The 15,381-nt window shown below is 48.8% G+C and overlaps 1 protein-coding gene across 2 annotated transcripts; it reads right to left on the reverse strand.

Moving 5' to 3' along the window:
• Positions 1-1,454: 1,454 nt before the first annotated feature.
• LOC140900115 (chymotrypsin-C) lies at positions 1,455-9,310 on the reverse strand. 2 transcript variants are annotated; one of them, XM_073316771.1, is made up of 8 exons: positions 7,945-9,310; positions 7,138-7,226; positions 6,941-7,038; positions 6,030-6,152; positions 4,655-4,791; positions 3,714-3,859; positions 2,451-2,600; positions 1,455-1,527 (listed from the first exon to the last, which is right to left on the reverse strand). In XM_073316771.1, the coding sequence occupies exons 1-8, from the start codon at positions 7,982-7,984 to the stop codon at positions 1,510-1,512; spliced, it is 801 nt and encodes a 266-aa protein (XP_073172872.1). In that variant the 5' UTR covers positions 7,985-9,310; the 3' UTR covers positions 1,455-1,509. The 2 variants fall into 2 exon arrangements, with proteins under 2 accessions (XP_073172872.1, XP_078705445.1); XM_078849319.1 differs by having other exon boundaries at positions 1,461-2,600.
• Positions 9,311-15,381: the final 6,071 nt, after the last annotated feature.

The following is a 15,381-nucleotide window of genomic DNA, read 5'->3' on the forward strand; positions in this document are numbered from 1 at the left end:
TTTGTGAGGGCCTGAAGCACCAATTGCACCTCTGTCTCTCTCCACTGTGGAATGTCAGAGCTAATTTTGGGTCTATTAAGAGTTTTGTTACAGGTATTGTGCTGAATTCACTTCAGCCTTATAGTGCACCAGCACTAAGGCTCCCACTACTATGAGCTGAAATCACTGAGAGCTGAAATCACTGAGCACTGTGTCAAGTAGTGGGGAGCCGGAAGTTCTAGTGTGCAGTGGAGCCGGTCGTGAGACAGCGGTGTGTTCGTGAGACGGCGAGCTGAGCGGAGCCGGTCGTGAGACAGCGGTGTGTTCGTGAGACGGCGAGCTGTCCGGAGCCGGTCGTGAGACAGCGGTGTGTTCGTGAGACGGCGAGCTGTCTGGAGCCGGTCGTGAGACGGTGAGCTGTGCAGAGCGGAGCCGGTCGTGGTGGAGCGGAGCAGAGCTCTGTGGGGCAGTCAGCTTCAGGACACGTAAGGTGCCCCTTACCTCTTTCCCCCACACCCAGGCACATTTTAGCCAGATTGGGGAGTAACACTCTGCAGGTGAACTTTTGAACTCCGGGGCTGGACTTTTTTTGGACTTTGGGCGATTTGTGGATTGCTGGACTCAAGAGACGTTTGGGTTCTGGGACTCAAGAGCCTGAGGGAAAGGATGTGGCCCAAATTTTCTGGGGTGGGTCAGTGTTCATGGTTTGGTTAATGAACACTAGTTGTGGTGTTTCCCCAATTTAATGCTGATGTTGTTTGCCTCATGTTATTAAAGATTCTCTGCTACACCGAGACTCTGTGCTTGCGAGAGGGGAAGTATTGCCTCCTTGAGGCGCCCAGGGGGTGTGTAAGATTTTCCCAGGTCACTGGGTGGGGGCTCGAGCCAGTTTTGCATTTGCTTTAATGAGAGGGAACCCCTGTGTATTGAACCCGGCCCTTGCTGCTATCAACTTGGCCTGGCAGAAGGGTTACATTTGTATAAGCGAATGTATCAGCATCCAAAATCAAAGCAAGGCAGCTTTCACTTCAGCGTTATGTACAGATGCCAGAATAGCTTTGATCATTTCACTGCTGAGCTGATACCCCTTGTTTTTAGCCCAGCCTGGGCTCGCCAATCCTTGAGGAATTGGCTGTTTGAGGTACAGACCATATCTCTGTTGTGTTTGGACAGCGCCTGGTGGAATAGCACTGGGAACTCTAGGTTGTGCTGTGGTAACAGCAGTAGTAAGGACAACCATCTGCTTTCAACTCTTGTCTATTGATAGTCACACATGATTCCACAGTTTAGTCTCAGGTATTTTCTCCCCTGTATAAGTGTCCCTGGGAAAAGGCAAAAAGCTGGGCCAGATCCTCAGCTGGTGTCAATCAGTGTAACTTAACTGAAGTCACTGGCACTGTGTGTATTTCCTGTAAATAAGTACCCATGTGTCAGACACATTTCAAGCAGCCTCTGGACCAAGGAAAGTTGTGATGAGACAATTTATTAGGGTTTCCTGGGATTTACAATCAATGAAATGAGCTGGACTCTTCAGTTGAGATTTATTTTCTGGTGACAGGGGAAAGAAAAGAAGCAGTGTTAGTCATTTTTAAAAAATAAGTTACAGTTTCACACTAAACCAGACTAAATGGCTCCCGGTAAAGCAAGTTCTTATTTACAAGTCCATTCTGTCTGAAGCATCAATGGCTCTCTCCTACTGGAGAAGTGTAACCTATACTGTGGCAAGCTAAAACAGATGGGCCCGAAGTCCTGGGTATCCAATCAGATTTATACACGTGCAACAAGCTGGTCATAAAACTGGGAGATTTCTTTATAAATTTCAAAAAGTGTCCGAACAGCTGACCACTCTCCTCTAAAGTAACGTGGGCATCTGAGGCAAGCCCACAATCCTTCTGCATGGTGCAGCTGAGTCAAGTCTCTCTGGGTTGCCTCCTCTCCTATTGGCATTTCCAGCATTGTAGACTATTTCTAGGCCAGGAGGCTCAAAGCTAGGGATGAAATAAATGGCTGGACTTTCAAAGTTGCCCCTTACCTAGTAGCTCTCACTGAAATCCCACTGAAGTCAATGGAAGCTCCTTGGTGCTCAGGCTATTTACTTCAACACCTAAGTAATGACTTAGGAGCCTAACTTTAGGCCTCCATTTTTGACACTGGACACAAGAATGCCTCATTTTTGTAGGACAGCAGCAAAACCATTTGCTGTGTAGAGATGGCACCAAAGATGGGCCAAGGCTGTTCAGTTGTGATCCTGCTCCAAACTTCCCCAGAGTTTGAGGGCTTTGGTGCAGGCCTATACATTTGATTTAGTCATCGAGAGCTGACTGAAAAGGAAACAGAGAAAGTAGTTCTGGGATGGGTCAACCGGTTTTCTTTTAGGTACTTAAATAAAAGCAACTAGATAATCATTTCACGTAAGTGTGCAGAAATCTAGTTAAGCACTTGGAGCTTTGCTTTAATGGGCCGATACCTACCTCATTTATCCAGTCAATGTAGGCAGACACCCGGGTGAAGACAGTTGGCTTCTTATAAGTGTTGCAGCCCAGCCCAGATCCAAAGCTCACAATGCCATGTACTTCCCAAGCATTAGCGCCATGACAGTTCAGTGGGCCCCCAGAATCTCCCTGACACAACACAAAAGAGGGAAACTTTTATTATAGTAACAGTCCTTCTGGCTCAGCGATAAGGCTTGGCTGATTTTCTTAGTATTAAGACTTTGGGAGGATACAGAGAGAATTTCTGCCTTTTTTTTTTTGGTGTCTAGTGTCCTGGACTTCTTCAAACTCTTGGGGATAATGCCTTCATTCTGTACTGTGGTCACTGTTCAGAAAGTCCATATGTGACCCGGTGTTGTACATAGGACACTACCATTTTTCTCTATACTCGGAGTAAGAAATAACCGGTAGCTTTGACTTTTTCAAGGCAGCCTTGCGTATCTTCGCTCATGCATTCGAGTAACTTGTTCTATTGGGTGTGTGGCCAAGCTGAATTCCACTGTTCTATCAGAAGTGGGTGAATTGGTGTCTGCATGGAAATAAGAGGCTCGTGTTCAGATATGGGTGAGGCGAGCACCTTCAGACTTCTTCTCCACCCAGGCACTTCACTCTAACCTGCAACAGCTGCTTCAGTTCAGAGGATGGGCCTTGTGCTCAGCTATGAAGTGGATGAATCTTTTACATTTGTGTTCTGCGTTGTCAAAGGCATACATCAATCACCAGTGAAATGCAGCCACTCTGGTGTGGCGAATAGCCAGATTAACTCTTTCTGCTCAGCAGTTAGAAGAGACACTGGGATCTTATGAAAAGCACTGTGGGATCTTTAATTAATTTGCACGGATCAAAAAGGACATTGGTTTGCAAGATTGAGTTCAATCCTCCCCTTACCCCCCCCCAAAAGAAGTAAATAACATGGCTTGAGAGGTAACTTGATCCCTGCTTAGGTTTGAACCTGTAACTCCAGGGAGTCCTATATTCCAAACTTGATACATGGACTGCTCAGCTGTGCCACAAAACTCACTCAGCTTGTTAGCAAATATCAGAGGTGCCTAGTCTCACTTTGATGTCATTATCCAGAGGACTTTCTTGGTTGAATTTTCATAGCTAGGGAGTCCCTAGGAGCCACTGAGATGCTGCTGTGAACCCATCAGCACATGCCCCAGTTCCTGCCAACAGGATTTGCTCACCTTTCTTGAGAGGTGATGAGAAAGGATGCAGCACTACCGTGCTGGGAAGACTTACTTGGCATCCAGAAACGACTCCATCTCCTCCGGCACAGACCATGGTTTTCCTGACCATGAAGCCCCACCAGTCCCACTGACTGCAAGTGGCATGGTCCACCACAGGCAGCAATGCCTGCTGGAGATCATCAGAGATGGGGCCATTGGCTGGTAAATAGAGTGGGTCACAAAAAAAGAAAAAGAACCATCAGGAGCGTTTTACACAGGTGAGAAGCCAAGTCAGGAGCTGCCTTCCTCACAAGGGAGGTTATTCAGAAAATGGAAACATCAGATTGACTGGCTATTGGTGATCACTCAAGATACCAGTATATGAAGGGTGCAAACAGCAAAGGAAGGAGAAGAATCACTGAGGGTGCGTAAAAGCATTATGGGAAGAAACTGAGTAAAGGTAAATTTAAGATGTTAATCAGAGAAGACTAGACTGGGAAAAGGACTAGAACAAAGAGTAGGAATCAATGCTGCATTGTCAAGCAGGTAAACTAGTAACTCTCCTAACTCTCTTCCACCTCTAACCTCTATGATTTATTAGCTCTTTTGGGAGTCTGAGATCTGATCTGGCTCCAAGGGAAATCCAAGCTCAGACATCCTTTGGTTTCTGGTTCAGGAGCTCAGTCAGCCTGAAGGCACTGTGTCCTATTTCCTCCAGCATAATAGTTTCCAATCTTTTTGGCCACCTGCACCAGTTCCCCATGCTTTGGCCTCCACTGAACCAGCCCATGCTCACTCTAGCCTTTCACAGTGCATGGGCTGTTCCAGATCTTAGCTTTGTGAGAGGGCCATGGCATGTCAGAGCGGGGCCAGTGACATGGGAAGCTTGCAAAGGAGGCTCATTGTTAAAACAGGTAGCCTGGAGTAATACTCAGCAACGACTGGAGTCTATCAGTACTGGGCCACGTCCTAGAAGCGGGACACCACGGCTGTAGGAGAAGGTGCTCTACTCACTCCAAAGGCGTCCCCATCCGGTGATGTAGCAGGGGAAGTCTTGTGTCAGGATTGCACCGTTTGCAGGCAGGCAGGCTGGCTGGATCGTCTTGCTCAGTTGTACGGGCTCCGCTAGCTTGATCAGGGCAATATCGTTGCTGAAACCCAAATCAGATCGGGAGGGGAAGTTTAAACTCAGCTGGGAAACACTGGACTCCTGAGGACTGAGAGACCCTTTGAGACCCTCTTACCCACCTTTTCTTTTCTAGCTGAGTAAGATGTTCAAGTTCTTGTTCTTTCCACACTCAAGAGTGAGTGGGCTCACTAACAACCTTCCTTTCCCTCGTTCGCTCATTTCTAACTGCCGGATGTCTATGTCAATGTCTATGCTCAGTCCTGACTTGGTGTGGAAGACAGACCCACAGAGCAAACAGCAACTCTCTCAAGCAGAGAGGACACAAGTCCAGTTCAGTAGCTCTATGCAGGGGCAGATTTCAGTGGGAGTTTTGCCTGTGGGAAGGAAGCTGCAGGGTTGGTATCTTTAAGCAGTATTAGAGTAGGATCCAAATTTCAAAACATGGTGTTAAAAAAGAATCCCACCGTAAATAAAGATGCAATATTAATATACTGGATAAAGAGCAAAAGTGTCAAAACGGCTTAAGTCCCATTTTAAAAAATGACCTGGGTACTTAAAACCTGTGTCCCTTTGACTTTCAGTGAGACCTAGGTGCCTAAGTCACTTGGGCCTTTTTGAGAATTTTACCAACCACTTTTTCGCACACATTAAATACATGCCTTAGTTTGCAAACACTTTAAACTTGAGTTATGAGAATAAACGAAGTCTAATATCTGAGCCAGTCAAAAAAAAAAACATGGACAGCCAATGTAGCCATAAAACAACTGCTGAGGTGTTTGTGCCTTACCCCGGCCCGTCTTCTTAATTTGATTGAATTGATTTAATCTGAACCGTGACATTCCATTACAAAAGCAACCCTTCACTAGAACCACCTCACCAAAGCACATCCCACACGGCAGCCAGTCAGAAAGCAAACAGAACCAAAAATCTCCCCTGCCCACTCCTTAGCTTCCCAAAGGAAACACGTCACGTGACTCCAGATCAAAGCAGGGAAGGCTGGCAGTGAGTTTGGGGCGGTGGTGGGAGAATGAGGGTTGGTGACATGCCCCAATAATTCTCTTTACACAAGAGTGGCCCGCCTGAATAGCAACTTTCCTTATTGCAGCTGTCAGAGGCATGTTTTAATCAAAGTGGCTTAGGGGGCAATCAGTGAAATAGAGCCAGAACTGGCTGATTTGAGCTCAGCTTTCACAGCACAACTGCTGAAAGAGAAACTGCAGAGCCCCCACCGCCAGCACCCAGGGGCCTTAGAGGATTTACATGGTCAGGAAGGAGTTCCATTTCTCATGGACAATGATCTTCTCCACAGCAGCGGCCACAGAGCCAGGTTCCTCGACCTCCAGGTTTTGTTTCCCCAGTAGAACTCGGTATGTTCTGCTGTTGCTATAGGAACAAACGGCAGGAGAAAACACTGTTAAACTTACCTCTCCAAATTCACAGCTTATCTGCTTAGGCCTTGCATTAGTTTCCTAGCTGTGACGAGGCCATCAATGAAAGCTAAGGAAGTAACTCTGTTAGCGGACAGCTATTAGCCTCATTGTGGATCAGGCAGCAGGTGAAGGCAAAGACCCACGCACCCCTAGCATGAGTTGCGTATTCTCACTCTTGGTCCCCTCCCCAGCTGCGTTTCTGCACTAAACACTTGGACTTCCTGGACAAGGGCTTTGGGCCTGTTCCCTTGGCAAAAAACTTCCGCTCCTAGTTTGTGCGCATGGCTTATCTGCCCTCGTTCACCCACCATGGCTATTTGTTTATCTCAGTGGTTCTCAGCCATGGTACATATATCCCTGGGGGGTACGCAGAGGTCTTCCGGGGGTACAGCAACTCATCTAGCTATTTGCCTAGTTTTGCAACAGGCTACATAAAAAGCACCAGCAAAGTCAGTACAAAGTAAAATTTCGTACAATGACTGGTTTATACGGCTCTGTATACTATACACTTAACTGTGAGTACAATATTTATATTCCAAGTGATTTATTTTTATAATTCTATGGTGAAAATGAGACAGTAAGAAATTTTTCAGTAATCATGTGCTGTAACACTTTTGTGTTTTCGTCTCTGATTTTGAAAGCAGGTTGTTTTTAAGTGAGGTGAATCTTGGGGTACACAAGACCAATCAGACTCCTGCAAGGGGTACAGTCGTCTGGAAAGCTTGAAAGCCACTGGTTTACCTGATGCAGTGGGCCGCAGTGAGGACCCAGTTGGTAGCAATAAGGGTCCCGCCACATGTGTGAGCCCAGACGCCACTTTTGTCGTACTGGAGGGAAATCTGGAATTCACCGAAAGCATGAGGACGTTAGCCTGGATTTCACCCAGTGGTTAAAAAAATAAAGCCCAATCTTGGGCAATAATAACGCTGCTTCTTTACCTGCCAGGGCCAGCTGTGGGGATTGGCATCTTCACCTCCGACCACACGGGCGACAAAAGGTGGGTAGGCAGGGACGCCACAGCTGTAGGCTGGGAAATGCAACAGAGAAGAGAGATGAGCATTTACAAATTACCACAACCTCATACTAATGGCCTGACCCTATGCTCCTGTCTGCTAACCAGCTCAAGGAGTCCCAAGTTCATTTGGGGATGGGAATGTGCTTGTGAGCTTTATTTCCACCTGAACTCCCCTGCCCCCTGTCCGCCCATGCGATTGGATTGAATGCAAGTTTGTCATCAAGCTGAGCTGGGCATCTGCAGAAGAGATGCTCACTAAAGGATGAGGTGCAACATACCAAGGAAACTTAGGAGGGAAGAGGAGAAGCCCTGTGTATGGTAAACCTGCATTCAATATGCTATGGGCACTGACAGTAAATTGCACCAAGGAAATTCCCCAAGTTAACTGACCCAAATTGGGTCCATTCTCAAGTGCAACTGTCAAATTCTCAGGAACAAGTGTCCGTATTGCAGCAGGTGTGAACTGGTCACCTTGCTGGAGTCTCTGTAGTGAGGCCAAGGTCTAACTGGGCCAAGGTAACTGAATTCCCATCTGGTTCCTGGAAGAAGTCCCTGTGGAGTAGGTTTGAGAGACACCGGCAGGAAGCTTGCTCAGTGCTCCAGCTTGTGGTGAGGGAGAGGCCTTCAGTCGCCAAGGCAGTCATTTGGCAGCCCCCTGCACTCATTTCGGGCCTCCCCTCTCCCTTCCCATCCAAGGAGACTGGAGTTGCCAGACATATAAAAAACTTACCATAGTCCAGGAGCAAAGCGAGGAACACAAACCCGAACATGGTGACTGTCTAGGTTCAGCGAAGGGGACTGCTGACTACTTAAAGGGTAAGACCAGTTTGACCTGAAGCCAAGAATGGAGATTAGCTGCAGCATAGAACCAATACGCGGTGAGATAAATATTTGTTCCTAACCTTGGGAAGTTATCGTTCAGCAAACATGATGCACTGGGAAGTTTGGAAGAAAAGGCAATGTCTTACCTTTAAAATGTGCGACCTAGCAGGATTTCTCTCTCTGTAGAAAGAAAAGGAGTACTTGTGGCACCTTAGAGACTAACAAATTTATTTGAGCATAAGCTTTCGTGAGCGACAGCTCGCTTCATTGGATGCACGTAGCAAAGGCTCACTCACCGTGCCATGCCGGGCAAGCCACAGTTGCTTTTAGGCATACCCAGGATATCAGGCACCACGAACCAGGTAATGCTTTCATTCTACACAGAGATCCTGGGGTCAGTAAAGAAAAGGCAAAACTTTGCTCTCCGGCCTCCATACACTGGGTTTGTACCGTGTTTAATCTGCTAATGGGCAGTCGTTTTTGACTCGCTTACCTGATCTTCTCTGTGCATCAGTTTTTCCATCTTAATTAATGCTCCCTGAAGGCCTCACATGGACGAGGCTATAGCACAGGCAAAGTACCGGTGTTATAGTCAAGTATTTTCTCATTTCGGAAACTTTTTCTTCTCAAGTGGGAGGCTTGGCTTGGTCTGGGTTACTGGGCCACCCATTGCTACTGTATAACAGTGGGGCCACTGTAAGATGCGTATGCATCTCCAGCACCTAGTTTTGACACCGAAAAGGGGTCAAGCCGGTATCTGCCAAGGTATTTAGGTACCTAATGCTCATGGGAATTTGGTGCCTCAAGCCTTTTGAGGATCTGAGCCTCACTACTTAAACATTCCACAGATAACCTTAGCAATAGCTTCAGTCCAGCCGAGCACTCGCACGCTGTAGCAATTTTCCGGACAAGAAGCCCCCTGACTTCAATGGGACGATGGTGGAGTAAGATTGCAGACAATGCTAATAAGGGAGGCAGAACCTGGCCTATCGCTAGAGAAGCTGTATCATTTTGCCTCGCCTTGCGACAGATTAGCGAGGATATTCTCTTACTAGTTACAAGAGCAGGGTTCCTAGGCCTCTGAAGGGCTTCTGTAACATTTAAGCACTTCCATATTTTCAAGGCGTGTTCTGAGAACGGCTCGCGCAAGTGAATCTGTGGGACAATTGTTTTTGGTAACAGGATTAAGGAAAAACCATCTGGTTACTTCCAAAAGTAAAGCTGATGTTCCGGCTTCTGCAGAAAGCATTTTAGGTGCTGCTGGCATTCACGAAATCCCCGTCCAGCTGCTGCCTGACCTGTAGGAGCCTCAAAGATATTTAGATGGTTTCAATGGGAGTTAGGTGCCAAACTAGATTTGGATCTAGGCACCTAAGTTCCACTGTGACAGTCCCTAAAGCCCCTGACTGGCTAGTGCAGGGGTGAGCAACCTACGACCCGTGGGCCGGATCCAGCCCCTCAGGGCTTTGGATCCAGCCCGCAGGATTGCCCCCACTGCTCTCAGAAGCGGCTGGCACCACGTCCCGGGGGCCCCCCCACAGCTCCCATTGGTCGGGAATGGAGAACCGCGGCCAATGGGAGCTTTGGGGGAGTTACCTGGAGGCTTGGCAAGGGCAGCGTGCGGAGTCCTGTGCCCCCCCTACCCCCAGGGACCACGCCGGGACGTGGTTCCTGCCACTTCCCAGAGCGGCGCGGGGCCAGGGCAGGCAGGCAGGGACCCTCCCCTGGCCCCAGTGCATGCCGCTGCCACCCCGGAGCCCGAACCCCTCCTCCCAACTCCCTGCCCTAAGCCCCCTGCCCTCCCATGCATCCCAACCCCTTGCCACACACCTCCTGCATCCCAACCCCTTACCCTGAGCCCCGTCACACCCCACACCCCTCCTGCACCCCAACCCCTTGCCCTGAGCCCCCTCCCACAGTCCGCACCCCTGCCCTGAGCCCCCTCCTGCACTCTGCACCCCAACCCACTTCCCTGAGCCCCCTCATACACCCCGCACCTCTCCTCTGCCCCAATCCCTTGCCCTGAGCCCCTTCCTGTACACCACACCCCCTCCTACACCCTGTACTCCTTCCTGCACCCCAACTCCCTGCCCCGGCCCTGCATACCATTTCCCCTCCCAGATGTGGCCCTCAGGCCAAAAAGTTTGCCCACCCCGGGCTAGTGGCTAGTTTAGGCAGCTCACCGCTGAGCTTGCTGGCTTTTGTGACTCGGTGCCTAACGTGCCCCACACATTGTGTGTGTGGGGAGCTTGGACACCTAACGCGGAGCTGTGAATTCCCCTGGGCAGCCCAGCACCTAAAAGATGGGTGCTGCCCCACTCCGCCTTGCAGCACTTACGTTCCTCCTTGAGCATCCGGCCCTTAGACTCAGCCTGGAGTCTGGGCAACCGGAACGGAGTTGCAGAAGGCAGGGGTAGCCCTATATGAAAAAGGAAGCCAAGCTTTAGAAGGGTCAGTGTGTCAACCATGGGAATGGAGAGCCCAGACTCTGTGAGATGGACACTGGGCCTATCGAGAGGGAATTTGAGGAGCAAATAGCCAAAGGCAGAAACAAATCACAAGAGGTAACGTAAGGGCTTGTCTAATTCACAGGGAATTGGGGAATTGACAGGGCCGTGAGTGAAGAATAGCCAGGGTGGGAATTCAAAGTGCAATAGCTGTTCTGCACTAACTCCCTGTGTGGACACTTACTCCGCAGTGGATTGACCTAACCCACACAAAGGCACTCACCTGGCAATAAGAGTGTTCACACGAGGCGCTTTGCTGTTCCGGGCTTTCCCCCCAATGGAGATAACACTAGTATGTCAGAGACTGTAGATCAGAAACAAGAAGACTGTGAGAGAATCGGTGGATTTGCTGGAATACTAAAGAACTGGGAGTGCAACTACAGAGACAAATGTTTTCTTTGATGTTCATCACAGAGGATGTTGAGGAGATAGTGAGCCTAGACCCACCTTCTCAAGTAATAAAGGTGAAACGGTGAAAGATGTGGAGCCATCAGAAGAGGAGGCGCTGGAAGAAATTAGGACATATCAGCTGGGTAGATCTCACGCCATTGTGGGGCCCTGAGGCATTGGTGCACCTCAGGCCTCCCTGTTCTCTGCCTGCCGCACACAGTAGGTTAGTCTCTTGAAGGCTGTGTAATTTGGTCTTATTCTGGTTGTTGGGTTCAGTGGGTGGGTGCTGGGTGGAACCTGTGATGTTCAGGTCAGATTAGAAGATCTAGGAAGACACTGCAAAGGGACTGGCTGACCCTTGCAGAGAGCTCAGCTGTGAGAGGCTCCAGTTCTTTTACACGTTGGCGTGAATTCAGCCAAGCTCCCACAAAGTGGCCTTTGCTTCTGGCGGGAAGACCCCTAAGAGCGAGGTGCTAACAGGTGTTTCACAGAAAGACAAATAGGCAAATACTCAAGGACCCATTTTTCAGCTGTCATGAAACCTGTGTAACCAGCTGCTCAGCTCCCCCCAGAGCTCTCGCTGGTGGCAAAGCGTCAGCTTGGGTGCCCTAGATGCAGTGAATTTTACTGCCAAACCTCCTAGTCAGACATAGAACCATGGGCCTCCAGCAGGGTGCGAGGCAAAGTGGTGTGTTCTCACGCCCTGGGAGGACACAAACCCGAGAGCGCCTTGCAGCCCGCGGACTGACTGACGCATTAAAACGCAATGGCGCTTCCTTTCCTGTAGAGTTCCCGATAGAGTCCCATGCAAACTGTCCCCGGCACGCTTTGTAGATGCCAACGCAACAGTTGATGCCGGGTGTGAAATGGTTTTGGCACCCCTTACCGGGTGGCTGTGCCCGAACGCCAACAGAAGCTATAGCTGCAGGTCAGCCTGTGTTAGGTGAGCATAATGGTCCCGTGGGACCTTAAAAATCTATTAATTTAGTTCTTACAGCTTTTGCATAGCGACTTATAATCAGAACCTGAGCAACGGGGTGGCACGGGGGGAGGATGTCTTTGCAGCCTGCCTGTGTGCTCTCCTCCCCTCTATACACTATTGTCAGTTTTGTGGCTGCAAAACCTGCAGCCCCACTGAACACCCTTGGCTTTCAAAAGCAGCCTGGAGAGACCTCTAGCCATGGACATCTGGCACTGGAGCCAGGGTGGGAGGCTGGTACAGATCATCCCTCACCCCTGCTGGCTTAGATGAGCTGCTTAATATGGGGCTTGCTGGCTGCTTCTAAAACTTCATGGTATCATCAGGGCTGGATTAACCTTTTCTGGGCCCTGGAGCCTGGACTGTGGCCACGGCTCCCACACTTCACCCCGAGGCCCTGCCCCCACTTGGCCTCTTCCTCCAGAGGCCCGGCCCACCACTCACACAGGGGTAGGGGGCAGAAAGGAGCAAGCAGCAGGTGGGGGCGGAGAGGAACGAGCCAGAGGCGGGTCGTCCGGGGCAGGAGAGGCCAAGTGGGGGAGTGGCCTCAGGGCGGATCGCAGGTGGAGTGGCCATAGTCTGGGCACCAGGGCCTCTACTGGCATCATTGTAAACCCGGTACTGGGTATCATACAGATTGCACCAGCCTGGGCTGCACTGTATCAGGGTGTGGAGGGTGGGGAGAAAATGGGAGGACTGGGTATTAAAACTAACTGTCACCAGCACTAGTAAACCTAGCATGGTCATAGCCAGCATCACCTCCTATTGCTCTCTACTGAATTGTCCCATCTTGGATCCACCCTGCAGAGCACTTCATATCTCCACCTGCTCCTGCCTCTCCTTGGATCTAGTTTCCCACTGCTGTGGCCTCCCAACTCCCTTTTCTCCACAGTTCCTATGCTGGCTCAACCTCTCTCCCGAGTCTCCCTCGCACCCTTCTGTTTCCCTGTGTTGTTTGTGTTTCCCCTTCTGCTTTAGCCCATCTTTCTTCTCCATCTCTTTTTCTAAGGGAGGCAGGTGCCCAACCCACATTGATTTTCCGCTGGTGCCGAGTGACTAATTTCCATTAGGCCTCTCTGAAAATCTTATCCGCAGGAGCAAACGGGGAGGTTTGGCTTGGCAGCTGCGGGGGATTCTTGTGGGCAATTTGCTCATTTCATTACGTTTTAGAAAACATTTCTTAACACGGACGTTTGCCCCATTTCCGCCTTCCCATTCCCCAGGGTCGTGAGCAGGAGAATAAATATAGATGCTGTGATTTAACTATCCAGGACAAATCCACAGCCCACATGGAGATTTTGCTTATCAGGGGGCTGCTGGTATGAAAGTAGGGTTTGGGCTCATGAAAATTTCATCTGGGGCTCCCCAGGGCAACAGCCTCCATGCTGCATCAATGAGTCACGAGCAGGAGGATTAGGGAAGAAGTTTTAGGAATCCATTTACTTAGGAACCCAGATCCAGAATCTAAAATGATCCAGTGAAAAAGCTCTTCTTTGGCAAGAATTCCACTGGGTCAATTTCTAAGGTCAAGCACAGACGCAGACAAGTGAGAGGGAAATGTTCTACTATATCAGCGAGTCCATCACCTAGGGGGCTGCACAGGGTAGTCACCTACCTTGTTCTCTAGCTCAGTGCATCTCGGCCTTTCCTGCACCAGGACCCCAATCCCTTTTAGGGAGCACTAGGGGATCCCTGGCTTTGTCCAGTCCATTTTTAAGTGGCCCCAGTAATGAAGTTTCCATTACTTACCTTGAAGCTGTTACATGATCTAAGATCCACTTGCAGGACAACTGTCCTTATCTTCAGCCTGAGTGTGTATTTTCTGAATTTCTTCCCAGGTCTCCTAGTTATTGTTTCCTGTACCACATGCTGGGTAGCAACATGTGGACTCCATGCTTGTAAAATTAAAACTGCTGACAGAGGTGCTGCAGCCAGCATTCCAGCCTTGTGCACACAGACTAGCTTCCTGGTCCCTCCTTCAAACTTCTCCTGCAACTTGTGCTCCTCCCTCAGAGTTCCATACAGGTTGCTACAGCTCCCCAGAAGGTTAGGCTGCTAATCTATGGGCAAGATGATGTCATAAAAATCAAATCCCACTCTCAAACACACATACAAACTCCCATTGGTTTCAGTGTCTATCTAAGAGCAGAAACTAATCCTAAAACTTCTCTCCATTTTCTAGTCTAGGCTATGGGTCTCAATCTGTGGTTCCCAAACTGGTCTGCAGAGAGCAGCTGGTGATGTGGGAGAAGAGGCATCCATGGGTTTGAGATGTGGGTGTCACTATGAAAAAGCTTATGAGTCACTGGTTTAAGCAGAACCAGGAAAAACCAGTGAACAAAATTGCCTGTTGCAATTCTACACGCTAGGTGGCAGTGTGATTTAATTCTCAATTAAAGGGTCCCGTTATTTTTGCAGGGGTTTCTGTATTGCTATCATAGTGGCTGGCTGTACAATACTGCATGTGCATCTTCTGCACTGTTTCCATTTTAAGGGGTAGTGACCAGAAGTATTTTTGAGTAATATTTGCTGCCAGCAACATAGGGGGGGAAGTATGTTGCTCTTTGCCACTGCAGTGTCACGCTCACTTTCAAACGGAACCTAGGGAGAGTACACAGGTCAGGGGCTACACATGTGTTCACTTGCAACAAAGCTGGTTTCTGCATGCGTTAGACAGCTTGATGCCTGACTCATGCCCAAAAGAAGGCGAATGGGCAGCTTTGCACCTAAACAGCCGCGCTGCTGCTAGGATTTAACTGATGCAGAGAGCCACAGTTTAAGGCCAGAAGGGACCACCAGAGCATCTGACCTGTCTACCACAGGCCACCAACACCACCCCTCACCTGCCCGCTAAACCCAACCAGCTGGAATGAGACCACAATATTACAGCCCATGAGAGACTAGACAGACTCATGGGCCACAGGCAGAGAATAATACCTACATAATAGGAATAATAATAATAAATCCCTTTGCATTTGAAATTCGCCAGCCATCAGCCACACACAGGCATAAGAAATATAGGTTTTATTTTAGTTTAGTTACAAAAAATAATCGGACCCCTGAATGGAAGGAGCTTTTGAAGAAAAAAAACAAAACAACAACTTTTAAATTCATCTGTAAAAACATCTGCTAAAGAAAAGCAGTAAAAGAATGGAAGAAACCAATATAATCTTTTAGCAGATAACCGTATGAAAAATAATAGAGCCTCTAAATCCACCAATGGGTTTCTTCTTAAAATCTTTTACCAGAACACCAGGTTGGTCTACACGCAATCAAGCAATTAACTTTTTCAGGATGAACATGACACTCTGCATTTGCATACCATTGGCATGGATTTTTAAAACACTTTTTCCAGTAAACATCAACACTTAAATGTCAAGTCTTCTGTTCTCACACTTCACTTCCTCATCTGAATGACGACATTAAGGGTTAGTTCGGGCTTTCCATGCTTACAGGCAGGCACAAACCA

The sequence above is a fragment of the Lepidochelys kempii genome, chromosome 18 (assembly GCF_965140285.1).
Source record: "Lepidochelys kempii isolate rLepKem1 chromosome 18, rLepKem1.hap1, whole genome shotgun sequence".
NCBI lineage: Eukaryota > Metazoa > Chordata > Testudines > Cheloniidae > Lepidochelys > Lepidochelys kempii.